At 37.5% G+C, this 22,491-nt stretch overlaps 1 protein-coding gene across 1 annotated transcript; it reads right to left on the bottom strand.

The window, feature by feature from the left end:
* Positions 1-3,917: 3,917 nt before the first annotated feature.
* On the bottom strand, positions 3,918-20,318 carry fshr (follicle stimulating hormone receptor). Its single transcript, XM_037690922.1, has 14 exons — positions 20,146-20,318; positions 15,604-15,675; positions 14,492-14,566; positions 14,202-14,276; positions 14,054-14,128; positions 10,847-10,921; positions 10,437-10,517; positions 9,102-9,170; positions 8,948-9,022; positions 7,885-8,070; positions 6,766-6,980; positions 5,913-6,094; positions 5,645-5,836; positions 3,918-4,451 (listed from the first exon to the last, which is right to left on the bottom strand). The coding sequence occupies exons 1-14, from the start codon at positions 20,316-20,318 to the stop codon at positions 3,918-3,920; spliced, it is 2,079 nt and encodes a 692-aa protein (XP_037546850.1).
* Positions 20,319-22,491: the final 2,173 nt, after the last annotated feature.

Here is a 22,491-nt window from a genome sequence, read left to right as displayed (position 1 = left end):
GAATCCAGTTCAAAATACTCCTGTACAGTATGTCCACAAATCGCTGAACAGTTTCACCCCCCATCGCTCTGATCTGCTACAACCATATGTCCCACCACGCTCCCCGAGGTCAGCGGACCAGTTGCTCCTCACAGTTCCAGGAACTCGTCTTAAGCGCAGAGGGGACAGGGCCTTCTCTGTAGCAGGACCAAGACTTTGGAACGAGTTACCTCTGCTTGTCAGACAGGCCCCCTCCCTCTCGGTTTTCAAATCCCGTTTAAAAACTCACTACTATTCAGTAGCTTTCAACACCAGAGGATCTGTTTTGAACCTGTACGCTCCACACTGGTTTGTCGTCATATTTATTATCTGCATCGTTTTTATGTCTATATTCTGATTTACTTCATTTTGTATATTGCTTTGTGTGTTGTCTGTTGTTCTGTCTGTACAGCATTTTGGTTGGCCTTGTCGCTGTTTTAAGTGCTCTATAAATAAAATGGTATGGTATGGTACTTACTGCGTAGGGTATACTCCTTGTGCAGGTTCAGAGGTGTTTTGAAATGAATCAGCCACTGAAATTTGACTGATGCACTTGTGACTTCCATGGTAACCAAATTCCAGTTCAAAAGGGTCTGATTTCAAGTGGTTTAAATAAAAACACTTACACCTACAACTAAACCACAAAATAGTTGTATGACACTAATATGAATGTGAACACTGACGAAAGTGCTCATTGACTCAGCTTATGAATAATGAAGAGCTTTGGATTCAAGAATAACAACAAAATGATGTGGATTTGCCAAATATCACAGAAACATTTAGATGCACTGTGAATCGTTTATTCTACAGCTGCATTCAGAGGTTTGCAGTCACTCATCATAGGTATCAATGTCATTGCAATTTTGTGGTCAAATAGGGCCAACATTATACAAATGGGAGTAAATATATATATACATACATTCACCTAAATATTTTGATAAGTGGTGATAAAGGTTAAAGATTTTCATTTGTATTTATTTTTACAAGACCACTGTAAACACATGGGTCTTATCTTTTTGACTTCCAGGGAAGAAAGGTCTCCAAAACACCAAATAACCTACATCTGTGAGATAATTCAATTCAATTAAAAAACTATTAATCCCAAGAGGAAATTAAATGTTGTTGTAACTCATCATAATGGTTTCATTAAAGAGTTGTTATAGATGCTGATGGGTGTAGGCAGGAGGGATCTTTTGTAGCGGTCTGTCTTACAGCGGATCTGAAGAAACCGGTTGCAGATGTTGATTCATCTACTTGGACTTTGTGGTTTTCTGTCTGTTAAAAGGCTGCTCCTATACTCATAGAATCTAGGGTTACAGTGCGTAACCAACGTTCTCATACCAGAAATCACTGGGATCACCCAGTGGTACTGGTGTAGAATTGCATCCACATATTAAGCATGTAGGAGGCAGCTCGTCCATATCAATGAGACAGATTCACATTCCTTTCTGCAGCTGCAGCCTTGAAACACTGTTGAGCGTTTCTGTAAGCCTTATCTTGCTGATGTATCCATCCTTCTGTAATAAGTAAATCGAGCAGATGTCTTTCCTCTTGCACCACCCAACTTACTGCACAGTGCAAAGGTTGGTGGGGGGTGTCGCTTTGTCCTTGAAAGCCGTGGATGAGCTGAAGGACAGCTTCATCATTTTTATTATGCATTGCTTTTTTCTATGTGGGAGAATTTATTTCCAACTAAAAACACTCAGACAGGGAGGCTTATGTATGAAAAACTTTACAAAACAATACAGAAATTATACTTTTGGTGCAAAACAAATATAAAATATAAATATAATTACATTTCAAAGATGAAAACATAACCTTCATTTAGAAAAAGAGAAACTGGGAGACAAGAAATCAGGAGGGCCCTGCAGTGTTTTGTTTTATTATCAGCAGGGTGATGTTTCTGCTTGTCTGTGTGTTTTTTTGTTAGCAAAATATCTCATGAACCACTGCACATACTTTAATTAAGCTCTCTTGAAGTAATTTATTGCACATCTACAACTAATGAACTTTTGCCCCAATTTAAGATGGCCGCCAGTTAATTAACATTAACAAACAGAAAAATGGTTAAACCATTACAATTTTATAGATGTTGAACTATAATTTGGTGAAGCATTTATTGAGAGTCCTTCACAACTCAGATCTCATATTCTGAGCACTAACAAATCTCCTAATGACTCACAATATTGCATGAGATTGTGCACATTTACAAGTGGTGATAACGCCAACCCTTCTCATTATCTTAGTTTGAAACTCTGGTGTAAAAGGCGCCAGGCAATATGGATTCTTTTCAGGAATGCTAGGCCATTAATTTAATAAATGTCATTCAATGATGACATTAAAAATTAAAGGTGTTGAATTTTTGATGTGCATCCACCGCTGCTCCCCACGCTCCAGCGTCTAGCATATTCTTGAGACACCAGGACGACATTTGTTACATAAGACGACAGATGAAGACACAGGTTTACTTTTACTTTTAAACTCAGTCTTGTTGCTTGAAAGTCCTCCCATCTGGTGCTGTAATCAAGTTACAACAAAAACAACTATATCTAGGACAGCTTCATGGCCCAGATTTGTACTAATTATCTGCAGTTGTTGCGTCTTTACTTTGAGTGCTGCAGTTTTTACAATTTTACAGCGTTTTGTAGGAATTATGAGGCCACAGAAAGAAACTGGAAACTGCTTGTTAAACTTGTTGCTGGTTGGAGTTTAAACATTCGCATAATCTGAGAAAACAGGCTAAATCAGTGCGACGTATGTACTGAATTAAAGTAGGTTCCTGAAATGTTTGAAGACTGAAGATGTAAGTCAAGAACGATGAGCGTGAGAAGGATTTAGTTCTTGATGATGCATCTCTTGAAATCATTATTTAAACTGCATTATCATCCACAAGCAGTTCTGATTAAGTGAAATGAGGCTCCTCAGGGAGGACAATTAGGGCCCTTTTACACGAGAACAACCTCTGGAAACGTTCGTGTTTTTCCAATGTTTATTTGGGGTAATAAACAAAAAAAGAGCGAGTTTACACAAAAACGCTGTAGTTTCCACATCAGTAGGGTTGCCAGATAATAAATCATGAACTATAGTACTGTCGCTGTAAAATGATAGCATTTTGACCTAAACTGTCATATGTGCTGAATAAAGGTACCGTATTTTTCGGACTATAAGGCACACTTAAAATCTTTTAATTTTCTTAAAAATCAACAGTGAGCCTTATAATCAGTTGCACCTTATGTATTAATTCTACTGACCTTGAACCGATTTTATGTGGTTTTGGTGAATGAGTTGAATAAAGTTTGACTTATCTGACTGCTTTGTTTCGCTTAATGCACCTTATAATCTGGTGCACCTTATAGTCCGAAAATTACGGTATACTAAAATGAGGTGTGTGCTGTGTTTGTTGAACACGTGCACAGAAAAAGAGGGGGTAAATAAGCCATTTTAAATTTATCTGGCAACCCTGATGCAGGGTTCAGCAGTATTCATCGCGCATGATCACACTGGTGAATACACTAACGTCTCTTTGGACCCTGGATTTGATTAGTTTTGCTCCTATATGCTTAAAAAGGGTGGGTAACACAAAAACACTCTGCTCTCTGCCGTTTATTATAACTGTTGTTAGTGCAGAGAAATTTTGCACTGCAGCCGCCTGTAGTGCGCATGTGCAACCACACTTGTGGAGCATTTCACACATTGGTGGGGGATTCCCCTGAAAATCTCCACTCTGAGACCTGGATTCAGAAATGTTAGGTTGCAGAGAGAACAAAGGTTGTTGTTGTGTAAATGAATGGCTGAACCACAGCAGAAAAGCTGTGATTCCACACAAAAAAAACGTGTTGTGTAAACGGGGCCTTAAACAATCCAGTCAAAATCTACATCTGTAAATACTCTGGAGGCTATCAGGACTCTTGTTTCCCGTCTAGGCTCAGTGTGTTGGCTAAGGAGCACATCCCTCGGCTGCTCTTTGGCGAGGTCCATGTCGGCTGCTGACATGAAGAAGTCTCGGTTCTGTAAATCTGAGCCTGAGTCTTAAATAGGCCAAAGCGAGCTGCGAGAAGGAAGAAGTCCCGTCGGAAGGTACGGGTGAAGAAGGCGTACAGGAATGGGTTTGAGCACGAGTTGATGGGGTAGAAAAGGACCAGAAGGAGTTTGGAGTCCGAGACGGTAATGAGAGGGAGCTTCAGGGCCGCCGAGACGGCAAAGAAAGAGATCGGAGCCATGCAGATGAAGTCGGTGAAGATGAGGATGGCCATGCGTTGAGCCACCCGGGTGTCGGCGTGGGCTGGCGCTGATGAAGGCTTCCGGTAAGTTAAGTAGATACTGAGGTAACAGCCACACACACAGACAAAAGCCAGGATGTTGAGAAGAAGTAGAAAAACCACGTACGCCTGGGACACCAGGGACTCCACATCCATGGGTAGGCAGATACTCACCTGCATAGGGAGACACACATTCAAACATCAGAATGATCATATGTCATTGATGATGATCATTGCAGTAAATATTCCCATCGTATCACTGACTGGGTGTCACGATTTGAGTCGTTGTCTGGGTTTTTGGTTTTATGTTGAATTGATCTTTGGTATTTTATGCTTTCCTGAGTTTATTTTTAATAATTCTGCTATGATGTTTTTATCACAGCCACCAGACGCTCTCAGGTGACCTTTCTTCCAGCTCCTCACATGCCACCTGTCTCCCATTAGTAATCAGCACACTTGTTACACTTTAACCAGTCATCCCTCTGGTTTCCTCAGTCCATTGTCAGATCCTGTTTATTGTCGTCATATAGCCTGGTCTGTAAGTATTGTGACACTGTTCAGTTATTAACAAAAACCTATTCAGGCAGACTCAATGCTTTTAGGCATCTAGATATGGTAAAGACTACTTGCTGAAGTTCAGACAACAGATTTGGGAAGAAAGGGGAGTTAAGTAAACGTAACTTGGCTGTTGGTGCCCATTCGAGCTGGTCTGAGTGTTTCAGTCACTGTTGATCCACTGGGATTTTCACACACAACCATATCTAGGGTTTACAGAGAATGGTCCAAAATATGTGTTGATGGTCAGAGGAAAGGCAACCGTGGCTCAAATAACCACTTGGTCTGTAGAATACCATCTCTGAACATACACCACGTTGAACCCTGAACCTAATGGGCTCTAGCAGCAGAAGGGTGCCACTTCTGTTAGCTAAAAACAGGAAACTGGGGCTACAATTCACAGAGTGCACCAAAATTGGACAATAAGAGATTGGAAAAACATTCATCGAGCACCTTTAGGACGTAGTGGAATGGAAATAAAAAATAATGTGGCTGACAGACTATCTAAGGAGAAACACTGGGTAAAAAAAAGGAGCTTTGTGATAAATAACATTATAAGCTGCATTTTTTGACAACTTTAGTGCTGTGCAGCTTTTTTCTCTTTCTATCATCTGATGCTACAATAACTAGTTGGTACCTACCTGCCCAACTAAAAACTAATGCCAGATGCCAAACTAATGCAGTCTTCAACCATTTAAAACATAAAACATGTCTTGTTTTTCAGTTTTCAGGGAATGCGTGATTAAACAAATACTCATGAAGGAAAAAAACAAAACATCAAATAAAACTGAGGGAACATTTAAACATCTTACTTTGCCATAACTGCTGACGCCAACTGTGGGCAGCAGAGCAGCCAGTAAGGAGAAGATCCATCCCACCGTCATGATGGTGCAGGCGTGCCTCAGGCGAAGCTTGCGGTCGAGCCGCAGGGCGTGTGTGATGGTGTGCCAGCGCTCTACGGTGATGGCTGTTAATGTGAACACTGACAGCTCGCTGGCGAACACCTGGAAGTCATACCGATGAACTATTCAAGCAGGTGAGAGTAGTCCGTTCGATCAACTCCAGCGTGTGGATACACACCGTGAAAAATCCTGCTGCGTTGCAGCCGAGGCCTGTCTGCCAGTCGATGGCATGGTTGTAGTACTGACCATGAGTGAGCAGGTCTACGGTTGCTATGACGACCAGGTAGATACCCATGCAGAGGTCAGCGAAGGCCAAGTGGCACATGAGAAAACGGGGAACCGTCAGCTTGGAGCGGCCACCTGATCACACAGAGAAGGGAAGAAAAAAACATTTTGTGCATAAAAATAAACAAATATTAGTTTTAATACAGACATATACAGCAATATTGAAGGTATTTAATGTGGAACAGATTATTGCACAGGTCTTTGTTGTTTGAAAATATGAAAAAAAAAAAGACAAAATAAGCCCCACCTCTTCGTTAGTAATCAGCACACTGATTAAAATATAGATATAATAACAATGCCATAGTTTAGGCTATGTCTTTTTGGTTTTAACCTTTGTTTGGTTTTCTTTTTCTTAGAGTGTGGATAGTTTTTGCAATTCTGTTGAGCTGTATGCTGGTATTTTTGTTTTTACCCTCTTGATACCCTTAGTTCTGATTTCCAGCTTCTTTGTCACCATCTGTTTCATTTTCCTAATCAGCTCATCTGTTGCCCATCACAATTCTTGTTCCTGTCATGTTGCCAGTCCTTGAGACAGTTTAGTCACTAAAACTGGTTTAAATCCTGAACCTGCCCACCTTCTTGACTGCATTTGTGTCCTTTCAACCACTGCCTGTGACAAGAGGTCTAACACAAAATTAAAATGTGAGCAGAAAGCTAAAGAATCCTTAAATGTGAGACATCAAAACAACCTCGTAGAGCATTTCAACTTGAAGGTGAAATGTTGACGGGACTTCTGAAGGTTTTACCTAACAATACAAGGAGAACTACAACGTTGCCAAACAGAGCAAGGACAGAGATGATCCAGATGAGGATCCGCAGGACGACGGGAGACATGATGTCCTCGCACGGGTTGAAGTTGTCGGGTTTTGGGGTGCAGTTGAAGGAGGTGGAGTTGGAACAGTGCTCCCTGATGAAGGCCGGGATGCCTCTCAGCTCAGGCTGGTTGCACTGAGGATGCCACCTGGATGAAAACACACACAAAGTGCAGCCATGTGAACAAAATAACACATTCTAATGTTAGCAGCAACTTAGTTAATTACTTAAATAATTACTTAACTAGTAGTTATATTATTATTTTTATTATTGAAAACTTGTGGAAGTGCAAGAAAACTTTGTTAAAATTTGCCAAAGAAGATAAAACTAACTTGTTAAAAATAAAATAATAGTTAGTACATTAATTAAAAGTTAAAACAAGAAAAACACTAGCTAACAGCAAAAAGAAGCTAAGCCAAAGGCTAAAATTGGCAATAGTCGTTAAAAGCTAAAAGCGGTAATTAAAAGCTCAAAGTAGCAAAATGATAGTTAGTTTATTGTTTATTTGTCATATGAAGGTCAACACAAGGTCAACACAAGGTCAACAATGCAATGAAATGCTCAGGACGAGAAGAACCGTCTCGACTAGCCAAAACAAACAAACAAAAAAGACGAGAAATACCAAAGCATGCAACAAAAGTACAAAGCAAAGCACCAAAAAGTGCAAAAGAAATAAAGCATCTGCAAGTCCAAAAGTTAGAAGTGAAAATTAGTCGAAGGCTAGCTAAGAGTTGCAGAATACTAGCTAAAAGCAGCGTAAGAAGGTAAAGTCAGTTCAAAGCGTATTTAAAAGTGAATAATGTTTTTTAAAGTAACCGAAAGGATCTCAAAGTACTTTTATGGGGATTATGTTTGTAAATAAAGTTAAATATTTGGAAGAGTATAAAAGTAAAAGAGAAAAAGTAATAAAACAGTAGTCATAATTTAATTTAATAACTTTTTGAGGCTCTTTGTTAAATGACATATAATCAATGTTTGTAGTCATAAAACCAGCAACAGGTCACGAGCCTGTGGGTTGAGTTCAAGAGTCTTCCTCAGTCGGTGATCTGTACCTGTTCCTGCGCATGTTGATGAAGGCGCAGCAGTGTGACGGGTACGTCAGGCTGGCCGTGCGCAGTGCGGTGAACTTCTGCACGGGAGGAAGTTTCTTTAGCTGATAGGCCGATTCTGCAACCAGCTTCTTGAGACCGCCGAGGATGGAGTCTGGCAGTGAGCTGACGGCGGTTTGAGAGACGTCTCTGCAAAAACAAAAAAGGAGGGATTTAATAAGAAAGCGTTATGTTATATATTTGCTACTGGTTCTCCCTTTTTTCTTCTTCTTTCGGCTGCTCCCTTCTTCAGTAGTCACAGCGAACTAAGTCGCACAAAGACTTTGCAATTGATTTTACGCCGGATGCCCTTCCTGACACAGCCACAGACCACCGAGCTACCCCAGCCCTCTGTGTGGAACAGAGAGCTGCCATCTAGGGTGCCTAGTGGAGCAGATGGTTAAGTGCCTTGCTCAAAGACCCAGAGTGGTGCAAATGATGGTGGAGGCAGGTGTGGGTGTTTCACCTTTCCCACTCACATTTTGATGATGTTGGTACGTGGAGTTGAACCGGCGACCTTCCGATCACAGGCCCACCTCCTCTAACCTCTGCGCCACCACTCCCACAACTGGTTTTCCTGTCCCCCAATTTGTCAAATTGGTTCTGATTTATTTACAAGTTGTTTTATTAATCTGTTTCCTCTCCACTTTTTTTTTTTTTGTTAAAGTAAACACCAAGTTGAAATAATTTACCAGTCATATTCTGGTTTTATCAAATGCCAGGAAACTACAAAACAAAACAAAGAAGAAAGAAACTACACTGAGGCGGAGTTGATGTCTGGTTGCCAAGTTGGAAGAAATAAAAAGACAGCAACCTAAAAATAATTCAGCTGGATGAGGCGCCTCTTCGTTTGAGGAATAAACACACAAAATAAAAACCTTCTCATTAAAACTCACTCTCTATTATTTTTTTAAGCATCACATTAAAAAAGATCAGTTTTTTATAAAAAAAAAAAAAAATTGCAAGTGTTACATCTTGAGTCTAACAAATGACAATGACGATGAAGATGAGGGTGAATCATGCTTACAGTACCACCAACTCACTGGAACCCACAAAAGCACTGGGACTGATGTGAGTGAGCTGTTTGTTTCCTCTCAGGAGCCTGCAAGAGAGCAGGAATGAGAGAAATTCATAAAATTAATAAACAAATGTCTGTAATTGTGCGTCTGTTTGTGACTCACAATCTGTACATCTTCGTTTTGTCGAAGGCGTCACTCGCCACCTCCTTGATGCCATTTCTGGTGAGCCGTCTGTCGTTAGAAAGAGAAGCCAAAAATTAAAATAAACAAATAAATAAATAAAAAAACGGTCACGTGTCTCCTACGCACAACAGTTCCAGCTGAACCTATCTGAGCTGCTGATGCCAAATTTAGTGTTTGCACCTCTTTTTGTTCCCAAACCTGTGGGAACAGGTTGAATATCCACCTACATGTTTGAGAGTATTTACTTGCAGCATCTTACAATCATTTAAACTTTTTATGGTTGATTTTCCAAGATTTTAATCACGTTATTCTTCTTTTGTGCCTGTTTTCTTGCCCTGTTTTGATTATTTTACATCTCACTACATGTTATGTCTGAATTTGTGTCTTTATTATTGTTTTGTGTTTCTTATCTGCTTTGTGGCTACTTTTGGTTAAATTTCACACATTCTTTTGTGCCAGGTGGAATCACTCTCTCAAGGTCTGTGTCTTTCTGGGACTTGAACCAAAACAAGACAGTAAAACTCACTACGTCGGTTTTTAACCTCTATCGTTTGATGCAGACATTTTTTTTAGGGTTGGTTAGACCCGCAAAAAATGCAATTGTACAAGAAATTAGTCAATTGTGTGCCAGTCTGTTTATTGGTTAAGCATGTGTCTCGAAACTTTTTGAGCCAAGAAAAAGTCAGAAGATTATTTTGATTATTATTATTATTTTTTAATCCACATTCTTTGTACCAGGGTTATTCAACTAAACTGCTCAGGGGGCCACAGTTACTGAAAGCCAAGCGCTCAGGGGCCAGACATCCAGCAGTTATTGTCATTAAGTAAGTTTATTTTATGGTTTAATAGTTTTGTTTAAAATTGAACTCACTGGTGGGCTGAACTGAGCTCACCTGTGGGCCTGATTTGGCCCCTGGGCCACCAGTTGAATAGCCCTCGTTTAAACAAAGAAAAGATCGAGTTCTGGAGCCGCTAAGTGGATTTAGCTGCATTTTACCGGTTCCAGGGATTGACATGTTTAAATTATTACTTTATTTCTACATCATGCAACTACAAAACAGAGCAATTTTAAGCTACTTTATTTTCTATTTAGTCGTTTAGTCGTTAAAATGCAAAGTAGAAATAAATTACATCGAAGCTCAGATGCAACAAAGCTCACTTGAATGTTTGCATTTGTACTCAATTTTAAATGTGGATGAAGTACTCAGCTGGTGTTACCCATACACTTTTGTTATAGAAACATAATGTTCTGAACATGTGTCAAAGTTGTCTATAAAAGTAAAAGAAATAATAAAAAAAAAAGAGATGAAGTACATTTCTGTGATGGGCTGTGTGCAGAGGCCATTGAAGGCGTTGCCAGGGATCGTCTCTATGCCGCTGTTGTCCTGCATGTCGCTGTGCAACACAAACACCAAACAGGGAACAAATCAAAGTAGCGTCGGGACATGTTGTGAATTGAAAAGCAGCAGGGCATGCTTTGTTCTGGATCCTACTATATAGAAATGACACTTTTTCTTTCTGAAGCCTATAGATGTCAGATAAGAAACATGCATGACTGATTTCTTCTTGAAGCTGAAGAAATTGTGCTCCAGTTGAGTTGATCTCCATAGATCATGCGATAGGTGCACGTTATGACTGCATCATGTGTCTGATGTTCTCTAGGCATGTTTAATTTAACCCCTGGTTTGTGTGTGTGTGTGTGTGTTTTCTGTGCTGACACTTACAACAGGAAACCTCTGGTCGTAGAGTGGATCTTGGAGAAGTTTGGAAATATTTTCAGGCCCGTGTTCGTGATGATCCTGCGAAGAGTCAACTATTGAACGTGTGAATCAAGAAGGAATTTCACAGCAACGTCTGGCAACATGGGTCGTTTTTTTCTTCGACCTGTTGGGTGGAAATCATCCATCCATCCATCCATCCATCCATCCATCCATCCATCCATCCATCCATCCATCCATCCATCCATCCATCCATCCATCCATCCATCCATCCTCTTTACCCACATCTTCTTTTTCAGGTTGCGTGGGTCACTGGTGCCCAGTGGAATTGATTGCTTATGAAAACTACCAAATGCAACTCTTATCTGATGTACTGTATTTAAACTCATGTAATCAGCATCCTCTTGCTGAAACAGGACATACACGGTGGACATTATGAAAAGGGTGCAGTAGTTATTCAATTAGTGACTATTTTAAGTCTAAACTTACTTTAAAAAAATCCCCAGTTAGCATCATAACTAAGCGAAATGGAAAAAATATTATTTTTCTCTTGTTTATGCACATATGTTGTCTCGGTGTTTAATTCACATTAGCCATGAATACCTCCAGAAAAAAAATTCACAGGGGTGTCAGATGAGACTACTTCCTGGAGTTTTATTTTTCAATTGGTATTTGGAATGGAATGAAATGCCTTTATTGTCATTATACACAAGTACAATGAGATTGAGAGCCACTCCCTTTTCAGTGCAATCACGTTTAAAATTCACAACTAAAAAAAGGGAAAAAATGCAATATAGATATAGCACTATGAAAGTAAAAAATAAAAGTTATTTCACAATTATATACATTTGAATATTGCACATTATGGATATTAGTAATGTAATTAAGAGGTAAGGTAATTAAGAGTATGAAATGTCAGTAGTATTGCACAATAGAAGTCCATGTTATTATAGTTATTATATACGGGCTATTTGAAAGATACTGAAATATTGGAGTAAACAAATGTTTTGACAAATGTTAAAAACTGGACTGTTAAGAAGCTACAATATACCGTATTTTTCAGACTATAAAGTGCACTTAAAAGCCTTTAATTTTCTCAAAAAGCAACAGTGAGCCTTATAATTCGGTGCGCCTTATGTATTAATTCTGGTTGTGCTTACTGACCTCGAACCGATTTTATGTGGTACACGGCGCTCAAAAATCGGTCAAAATGTTTTAGTTTTGCTTAATGCGCCTTATTATCCGGTGTGCCTTATAGTCCGAAAAATACGGTAATCTGGATTTAAAGGATTAACTTGTTCTGATGTTTAATTTCTGTTTATGAATCTCAAGAACTATTCTTTGTCATTTTGGTACCACTTTACATTAAGACTCCCCTTATAGATGCTAATAAATAGTTTATAGATAATTATTAATTACTCTATAAACACTTTACAAATCATTAATAATTGTTTATTATGCATTGATTAAGGGTGACAGAGACAAAACTGACCAGTTTCTTGCCAAATAGTGAGCCACATCTGTTCATCTATATAGAGTTGTTATATTAAACATTTCAGACTAAGTTACTATCTTGTAAGCACAATAAGCATTTGTAAACCTATTTCTTTAGGATATAATATTGTACTTTATCACTGCATTATAAGTATCTACAACTAATATTATATCCTAAGAAAAATTAGATTTACAAATGTTTATTGTGCTTACAAAGTAGTAACTAGTCTGAAATGTTTAATATAACAACTCTAGATGAAATATATAGGTGAACAGATTTGGCTCAGTATTTGGCAAGAAACTGGTCAGTTTTGTCCATTTCTCACCATTAAATAATGCATAATAAGCAGGTATTAATGATTTATAAAGTGTTTATAGAGGATTTTTCTATAAACTATCTATTAGCATCTGTATAAGGGGAGCCTTATTGTAAATTGGTACCGTAATTTCTGCATATTTCTTGTGACATACAGTGGGAACTCTAATGTTTTTGGGGAAAATGTATTTTCTTCTCATGTAAACTTATAAAATGAACCCACAACCAAAATACTAAAAATATATACAGCATGGGTCGCTAACTGTGGTTCTTGGAAAACATAAGAACTGGAAATCAGAAGTGACTGTGAAAATTTGAACAGGTTTATCTGTTTAATGAGTGTGTCCGTTTGAAAGCAAGTCGTGATTTTCTCATAATTGACAAGTTTTTAACGCTTAAACGTGACAAATTGGATTTATTTTACAATAAAACCTCACCAAACAGAGCAAAACATTGCTTTTTTGTGTCAAACAGGAGACAAACTTGTTATTAAATTATAAATCAAGAATGTGCTCATCCTGGCTCTAAAATACAATATTTTCTTCTTCTGGTAAAATCAGTAAATTCTTTTGTGCCATGAGTGTGTATTTATATTTGCGTCTACTTGGACGAACAATGTTCAATGTTATATTTTGGTGTCCAATCACACAAATATAAAAAATAAAAGTCTGAATACTTTGAGTAACACATTTTTGTAATATTAGCTGTATTCATTTTTTAAAATTAAATAACTCATCGCTTCAATATTCTAAAATTACAAAACAAAAACTTTAATTTAATAAACTGAATTTGGTCTTTTTTCTCAACTAATCTGCTTCTGATGGAAGAGAGATTAATTTAAGATTTGTATGAGCTTTAAAAAAAATTAAATTTAATTTAATTTAGGAAGAAATCTGTTCCTCTTTTGTGTAAAATTTCCAAAAGTAACATATTTTGTTTTGTCTTCAGACCTGCTCACCCTAAAAAAAAAAAAGTTTCTGGGCTGTGATTTATTCCTTGTTGCCACACTAAGGTGCCCTTGTTTTAACAAATAGTATTAAAAATATATTTTGTCGCCACGCAGTGCCGAGTTTATGTGTCCCAGTTTCTCACAAATTGGGCCAAGCCTAACAGGACTGACGACGGCGCTCCTGAGGGAGTTCAGCGATGCTCCAAGTCTCAGAAATAGTTTATTTGAGAATGTTTCAAAAGATAGAAACAATTATATTATTTGGAATATATAAATGTTACAAGAAGGAACACTGGGTGATAACAACTGTGGGAAAATGTTTTTTATTTTTTTGTGATTGGATATGTTATTTCCCATCAAGGGGGTTCAGGCTATTTAAAAATTATGTTGTTTGGGGTTGTTTCACCCACAACCTATTTTAGAATCACAATTAGAAACCAAAGGAGAAACTCACAAACGTTGAAGGTTCACGATGTTCGTGAACGCATCAGGATGGATGGACTTCAGACTCTTTGACTTGGTTATCTCTCTGGAAGAAACACACGACAGGTTTTGCAGCTTCAGGGTTTCCCCGCTGCCGTTATCCTGCTGCTTATACTCACATCTCAGTGAGTTCTGGGAGATTAGAGAAAGCAAAAGCTCCGATAGTCTCCAACGCCATGTTTTCAGATATGGAGCTGAAGACAGAAAAACATGACACGGATTGAAGCGTACGACCCTCAGGCCTTCAGCCACACCTTCAGTCATGTTTAGTCTCCGTTGTTTTGCCACGCTCGCTCAGCACGAGCCTTCTTTGAGGTTTCAGCTCTACTTGTACCAAGACAAAGACTAAACACGAGTGTTCTGGAGAAAATGCAGCAGGTGCGGTGGTTGTGGAAATCTGTACACTCACACTTCAGTGAGATGAGGGAGGTCGGCGAAGGCATACTGACTGATACGCTGCAGCATGCTGTTCTCCCGGATGATGCTGAAATGCGAAGGAGAGTCAATTATATGAAAGTTGGGTATAATATCTCAGTATTAATAAAAGAAAACTCAAAAATGGGGCCCAACTGTGTACTAATATGCAAGTTTAATTAAGGATGCCAGTGTATTAAATACTCAAGCACTCCTATTACTACCCTTGTTCACAGTTTCTGTCCTGCATCTCGACACACAACTTTGAAAATACATACATATTATACAGGGAAACGTGCAATTTGACTGTAAATAATGTGTTTTGATGTCGAGTGGCCGTGAGGTGTAAATGAACAACATTTGAAAAAACAGAATTACATTATAGCCAAAGTGGAAGTGGCCGAAGCAGAAAAGGTCTTTTGTCGCTCTTGGTTCAATAATTTTTAAGTAGTTTTTAAACACTGACTTTTATAGTTGAGGCTTACTTTTCAGTCTGTTTATTTCTGCCTCTCATGCACTTGTCAGTCAGGGAGTGAGGGATACAGGTGTGTAGTGACCATGGCAACCAAAATGAGCCGCTGAGTGCAGATTTAATGTTTCCGTTTGTCTTGGTTCTCATCATGTAGGTATTTTATTTTAGCTTTGATTTTTATGAAGTTATGTAGAGATTTTTGGCAGTAGCTGCGTCGTCATCATTTAAAAGTTAGAAATTCTCGACTGTAAATACGCTGGCATGCTTGATTATCCTTTCTGAGCTCAAATATTGATGTTTAGAGTTTGAAAAACACAAAATGAACTTTTTGACACAATTCCCTTTCTGAAATATAACAATGTAAACAAAGTCATCCAAAATATTTCTAAATATTTTTATCTGCTAAAAAAAAAACCCGGTAAGACACTTATGTTTTAAAGCAGAAAAAGAAATGGAAAAAACACAAACACTGTTTTATTTACTCTCACATAACATACAGGAAGCATTAATGGAGGGGACAATAGTAGGTATAAACATTTAAAAATTCAACTGTTTTAAGAAAAATAACAGAAATAAATTGTCTTTAATTATCTGTGCTGTGATTTTATGTTTGTAACGAAGCAGAAAACACGTACAGTTTCCTGAGGTTCTGAAGGCTGCTGAAGGCGTGCTGGGGAACCTCTGTGATGTGCGATTGATTAACCTTCCTGTGCAGGGAGAAACAATCGCTCACGTTAGCTTCAGCAACACTCATCACTGTGAGTAAATAAATAAGTTCTGATTTTCATGGATATATGAGTCAGACTGCATCTGAACTGTGATCAGATTTATTTTCCATCCAACAGACAAACTATTTTGTTCTAAGAAGAACTCGAGGATAATTCAGAGTAATTTTTGCTGTAGAGTTTCACTGAAACAACCATCCATTGCTGCATTCTTGTTAAAAACCCAACAGTTCTCGAGCCTTGACCTTTGAGCAGAACGGATCAGAACACACGTGTCGCTGCCCGAGAGTTCACCTTAACGTACGTCTGAGTAAGATCTGGTCCTGATAAAATGTTTATGTTTATATCAACACTTTACATCTTTAGGTTAAAGACCTTGAGATTTATAAAAAGTGTTTGTGGGAGAAATAATTTGTAACGCAGCTCTCCCTGATTTTCTCTGAAGTGGGTCAACTTGTGAGTCAGCGTTCACATTAATGTTTTCTTCTTTTGTTTCTTGTTAGGTTTATTTATTTATTTTTTGCTGTCAAGCTACAGTTGTGTATTTTGTGCTAGGCATTCACTGATTAAAAAGTTTGGTTCCATTATGAATAACTTTTACTAATTATAACTTTTATACTTTTTGAATTAACAATTTTCACTGAAATATTCTTCATAACTTTACATCCAGAGCTCTGCAATTCCTTCAAACAAGTTGTTCTCAGAAATCTTCAGCATGCTAGCTTTGTGTATTGTAACGCTTTTAGCTTGTAGCTAATATCTTGCTATAGATTTTAGACCCGTATTTATTTATTTATTTATTTACAATTTTTTTTAGTTTTGATACATTTACTGGCAGATTAAAAAAAAAAAAAAAAATATATATATATATATATTTTTTTTCATGATTTGCTTGTTCTTTCATTTTGTTAATGTTTTATAAAATTTTAGCAATTTTGCTACATTTAACTCATTTTAGTTTTTAGCTGCTATTTTAGTATTTTTTGTTTTTAACTGCTGTTTAACTATTTTGGGGGTTTAGTCTGTTTTGCTACAATTAGCTTTTAGCTACAGTTTTGTTGATTTTTGTTTTACGGTTTTGTCAATTTTTGTTTTTAGCTATAGTTTGGCTACATTTAGTTAATTTTAGCTTTTAGCTGCTATTTCAGTATTTTTTGTTTTAAACTGCTGTTTAATTATTTTGGGGTTTTAGTTCATTTTGCTACAATTAGCTTTTAGCTACAGTTTTGTTGATTTTTGTTTTTAGCTACGGTTTTGCTACATTTAGCTTATTTTAGCTTTTAGCTGCTATTTCAATATTTTTTGTTTTTAACAGCTGATTAACTATTTTGGGCTTTTAGTCCATTTTGCTACAATTAGCTTTTAGCTACAGTTTTATTGATTTTTGTTTTTAGCTACAGTTTTGATACTTTTAGCTTCAAGCAAATGCATTTTTTTACATTTAGCATTTACCTATTGTTTCACAATTTTTAAATTTATCAAGTAGTTAGCTAATTTTAGCAGTTAGCTATGGTTCTGCTAGTTTAAGCTTTAACCTACTGTTTTGCTACATTTAGCTTGCAAATGCTAGCCTTTGCTCTGTTTGTTTTATTTCTGACAATTCAGGTAAAAAAATAATTTTCAACTTATTACTGTTCAAACAAGACATGAGTTGTTCTTCATTTTTATTTCATTTTTTTAATAAATTTCTTCAGTTCCCTATGACATCTTAAATTTTTCTAAATAAAGAAATATTTTCTAACGTCATTGAAGATGATAAAACTGGCACTTGTGTTCTGCAAATCATTTTGTTTGCTTTAATGACAACATATTGACACTTTTCTCTTTTTAGAAATAACAGGGAGACGATAAAGTCGGAATGTTTTTATGTCATTTTTGCTCATTAATATGAATATAAATATATATCTTTAGCTGCCTACATTTTCCCACAGTTAACACAACTGACTTCAAATAAAAGAACAGCAAGATATCTTATTTCTGCCAACAGATGGCAACAACACACCCAAGAGAATTTAGATCACCTGTTTGTCTGGACGTAAACATGAAGTCACTTAATGCTGCCAGTAAAAATCATTAAAACATAAAGCAGTTAAATTAACCGCACAAAGCTAAATTACGCTGTTGAACTAAAATCACTAGAAATGTTGAAATACCGTTATTTCAACTGTATTAAAAATAAACCAAAAACGAACAAAGTTAGTTATATGTTTTTTTCTGTATTTTTAAAGTATTTATAGTATTTCAGGTAACAGCTGGTTAATTCTTGCTAGCTGGACGTATAAAATCTAAAGGGATGGTTCAGATCTTTTGAAGTGGAGTTTTGTACAATTAATATCTTACCTGCTATAGATAAAATGATGTCTGACTGGACGGATGAGCTAATGGCTAGTCTGAGCAGAAACAAACAGACCAAAGTGGACTGTGTCCATAGTAAAACAACTCCAGTCTTAAAACTTTCATGAAGTTTCGAGTAAACAACCCTTTTTAAATGTTTATCATCGTCAACTTTGCATGACACAATTGTTCCAGCACAAATGTTAAAACCTAAACGTGTATTTAAGTAAGTTTTTAGTTGGAAAGGTTTGTGTCTATTTACCACTTTTATTGGTCTGTTTATTTAAATTCGCTTCTATTGTATTCTACTGTAAGACCTTTGTGATATTTCCTTTGTGAAAGTTGGTTTATAAAACTTTTCTTAATTAATATTCCTACTGGAAGTGTTACAGCTAGCTGCTGCCGTCACCATTTGAGTTTGAGAACAACAACAGAATTCCATGTTCTTAACTGTGTGAAGCAAAGCTGATGGCACACTTACAGAAGAAAATGATGTTTGCATGAAATATTTGAGACGGCAGCAGACCATTTTTAACTTGGCCTGACTAGTCATTAGCTCATCAGTACAGTTTGGGGCAGCTGTGGATGAGTGATTAGAGCCGTCGTCATAATGGGAGAGTTGGGGGTTTGATTCCACCAGCAGTCACATGTTGAAGTATCCCTGGGCAAGACAGTGAACCCCTCATTGCCTCTCATGTGTGTCCCATCGATGTATGAATGTGATAAAGCATTGATTAATCTCTTAAGAATGATTTGGTCGATTAGCTAAAGAGATGCAGTAGAGTGGTGTATGGAGGTAAACGAGGGCACAAATTGTGTTGTAGAGCGCTTTGAGTATCTTGATTAGATAGAAAGGTTCTATATAAGTACAGTCCATTTACCATTTACAGTATGAAATAAATTATTTCTCCAAATTGAGGTCGTTCAACAAGCTATCTGCAGCAGGTAAGATATTTGTTCCACAAAACTGCACTTAAACGTTTCTGAATTGACCCTTAAAGGTCAATTCAACTTGTACTTTTTTTTAAAGCTAATTTTGGACACTCATATGGGATGTAACCAAGACATTGCAGACCTTCCTCCTCCTCCTCCTCCTCTGGTTTATCACAGAATATTTCTGACTGATCGTTGATACGTCAAACATACAAAGAAGCGGTGGACTCCCCAATGCACGAAGACAAACTGTAAATGCAGAGTAAGGCAGCTCACGTGGTGAAACTCAGATTTTAATCCTTACATTTGTTAGTTTACAGTAAAAACAAATATCATTGGATGTTTTTAACCTGTGGCTTCACCAAAATGCTGAGGATAAGCAGCAGAAGCGTTTTGCATTTATTCCCTGAGTTTGTGAATGTTTTACAAAAGCAGTAACGGGGAACAAGATTTAGCCCAGAGGAGATGAGTGAGGATTAGATGGGATTTTGTAAACATCGCATAACCCATGCTTACTTATTAAAGATGGTGAATAGAGGGGTTATGGTGAGATGTTTTTATTAATATAATTCAGTTAGGAGTTATGAATTTAAAGTCATTGTTTGTTATCATTAGGGCCACAAAAAAGCTGTAGCTTTGATGATTTGTTGTCTTTAGAGAACGATTTTAAATGTCCCCGAGGTAAAAACGCACTCAAGTTGTCACATTTTAAATGTAGCATACCATAGCATTAATTTATTGTTTGTATAAGCTTTAAAAGTCACAATATTTTGGGGTAATAATGCTTTGGGATTCTGAATTATTTCATGCAGCCAACCATAAATCCCAAACAAGGTGCACTATACAGATTAGTCCAAATTAGGACAATTCTCTAAGAACTAATGCAAAAAAAAAAGAAAAAAGATTTTGACATGTTTAGTTTTAAATGCTTTTAAAAATAAAAAATTGTAGAATAGTTTGTCAAATTGTATAAATGCTTTAAGAGTGACAAAAAAAGAGTCAAAAACAACTTTTTGCTTGCTTTTTGATGCAGCTGCAGGCACGACTATTGCAGCTAAATGTCTTGATCTTGCATCAGAAATTTAGGCAATCTAAATAGCATCAATTGTTAAAACACCTCATTTAATCCAGATAATAATTTACATCCACGTGAGTTTCTCCGAGCATGTTCATGTGTATACTCACAGGCACCAGATGTTGCTGGAGCTGTTGAAGGGAATCATTTCGACCTGATGGCACAAGTCTTCACTTTGTTTAGGAAAACCAGTTCCATGTCCACGTTTAGGGTCCATTTCAGAGCCAGGAACAGAAGCTGCTGCCATCTTTATCAGCAGCATTATCTGCATCAATGACACCATCCTTTCTTGGTCCAGAGTTTTATTATTACTATTCGTTTTTGCCTTTTCTTCTTCTTTATGGCCTTTTCACTCAGCAGTTTCTGCTCACATGCATGCAGACCATAAAGATGGAGCCCAAAGTCCAGTTTGATGTGGAAGTTTGTGCTCGTTTCTTTGTCCGTCTGCACAGAATTAGAAGAAAGAAGAAATGTGAGCGGTTTTCCTGGATGTTGGGGGCGTGTGAAAAGCTTCAAGGGTGTATGAGGGTGTAGGAGGTCTCTTCTTGGTTGTGTCTATGTGAGCTAAGTTTGGACTGTGCAGGGCATGCAACTCAAAGTGTGCAAATTACTCCGGTGCTCTAATCTGTCCACAAATCTATTGTTGCACTGCGACTTTAAAAAGTGGGTCCCCGTCAAATGAAAATGCACCAGGAAGCAATTTGAGTTCAGTCACTGAACTCCCCTCAGTTGCACTCTTTACACTTTATTTGTTTCTTATCGTAACCACGGTTCCACCTTAGTTTACACATTTGTTTCCCAAAATATTTATGCACTTGTTACAAAAAACTGAAATAGCAAATACAAATTAAAAGCAGCTTATAGAATTACTCAACCAAAGTTAAAAATAAAAAACATTTCTTGACACAAAAATATGTCTTTAATTCACTCAGTCAGTCAGTTTTTCACTTGCAAATATCTCAATCTGTAAGACGCTTGCTAAATTCAAATTAGAATAAATAAAATTAATACAATAGGGAGAGTAAATTTGTTCATGAATAAAGACTTTAGTGAAGACCAGGCTTATGGCCAAACATTGTCAAGAGTTTCAGACTCAAAATGCATAAGGAGCTAAAAAATTAACTTTATTTTATTTTTCTAAACAAAAAGGCTGACGTGGCAGAACACGAGGAGAACCAGAACATAGCTTTATCCACAATCTGCCAGATTACTAAACTCTCAATAAAGGTTGAATAAAAAAAAAAAAACACTGAACAACCAGCAATAACATTGCACCAGACCACATCTGTGACAACTAATATGACTAATATTAGCTGTGACAGTTAATATGTTTGTTGTTTATTGCTGCTGCACTATGTGGCTGTATCATATATGATACAATATCTATGTATCTACCATACCATCATAATTCAGTCTCACTGTCGCTCACTACCTGCACATAACCTGTCACACAACATGTGTAGTTTATGTTAATGTGCATTTTCGCTTATGTTACTACCTTGAAATACTTGTTCATACAAATTCATCCTGCTTGCACCGTTTAAATTCTACCATGTTGTTGTTTGCTATTTTCTCTTTAGGACCTTGTAAATATAATTAATTAGTCACTTTTTGGCACTTTATTTTGTACCCTTATTGCATGTTTTTGTAGGGGTTCTGGGTTTTGTCCTGTCTTTCTCTGTTTCCTCATGTTTTCATTCATCCCTCAGTGCTCCTCCTTGCGTCTGCCCTTGTCTCACCTGCGTTCAACGTTAATCACCGCAGGTGCCTGTTGTTTGTCTTAATCAGTATATGCTAGTCAGCTCCTTTCTGTCTTGTCACTTGTCTCCAGATTGTCCTGACATGGTATTGTGCTCTATCTCCCGTCCTGTTCTCCTGTTTGTAAGTAAGCTGCCCTGTCAGCGTTTTTGTTTTGTTATTAGAAAATAAATGTGTTTAACTTTTACCTGGAGTCTCCTTCTGCCTTCCTGCATGCGGGTTCAACACACCCGATGACAGATCCTGATAGCTTTAGTATTTCTTGTTTGTTTGTTCTTTGTTTTTAGTGAGTCAAATCCGTTCTGCTCATCCTGAGCATTTCATTGTACTGTTAACCTTGTGTTAATCTAGCATATGACAAATATACATATGCATGTTTTTGGTCTGTGGGAGCAAACCGGAGTACCCGGAGAAGAACTCATGCACGGAGAGAACATGCAAACTCCACCCAGAAAGGCTCCCGGTTGGGATTTGAGCCGGATACCTTCTTGCTGAGAGGCAGCAGCTCTACCAGTTGCGCCACAATCCATTATCTTTACCGTTTCTTCCTTTTCGGGTCACAGGGGTCACTGGTGTCCATATCCTGCAGTCACTGTGTGAGAGGCGCGGACACCCTGGACAAGTCACAAGTCCTGGTTATTAGTACCTCTGTGCTGTCCTTCAGTCCAGCCCTTTCTACCCACTGGAAGGATTCAGTC

Source organism: Nematolebias whitei, chromosome 17, assembly GCF_014905685.2.
Source record: "Nematolebias whitei isolate Nwh7 chromosome 17, NemWhi1, whole genome shotgun sequence".
NCBI classification, from domain to species: domain Eukaryota; kingdom Metazoa; phylum Chordata; class Actinopteri; order Cyprinodontiformes; family Rivulidae; genus Nematolebias; species Nematolebias whitei.
The sequence above is the reverse complement of the archived record's forward strand: the minus strand, read 5'-3'. Positions and strand labels throughout refer to the sequence as shown.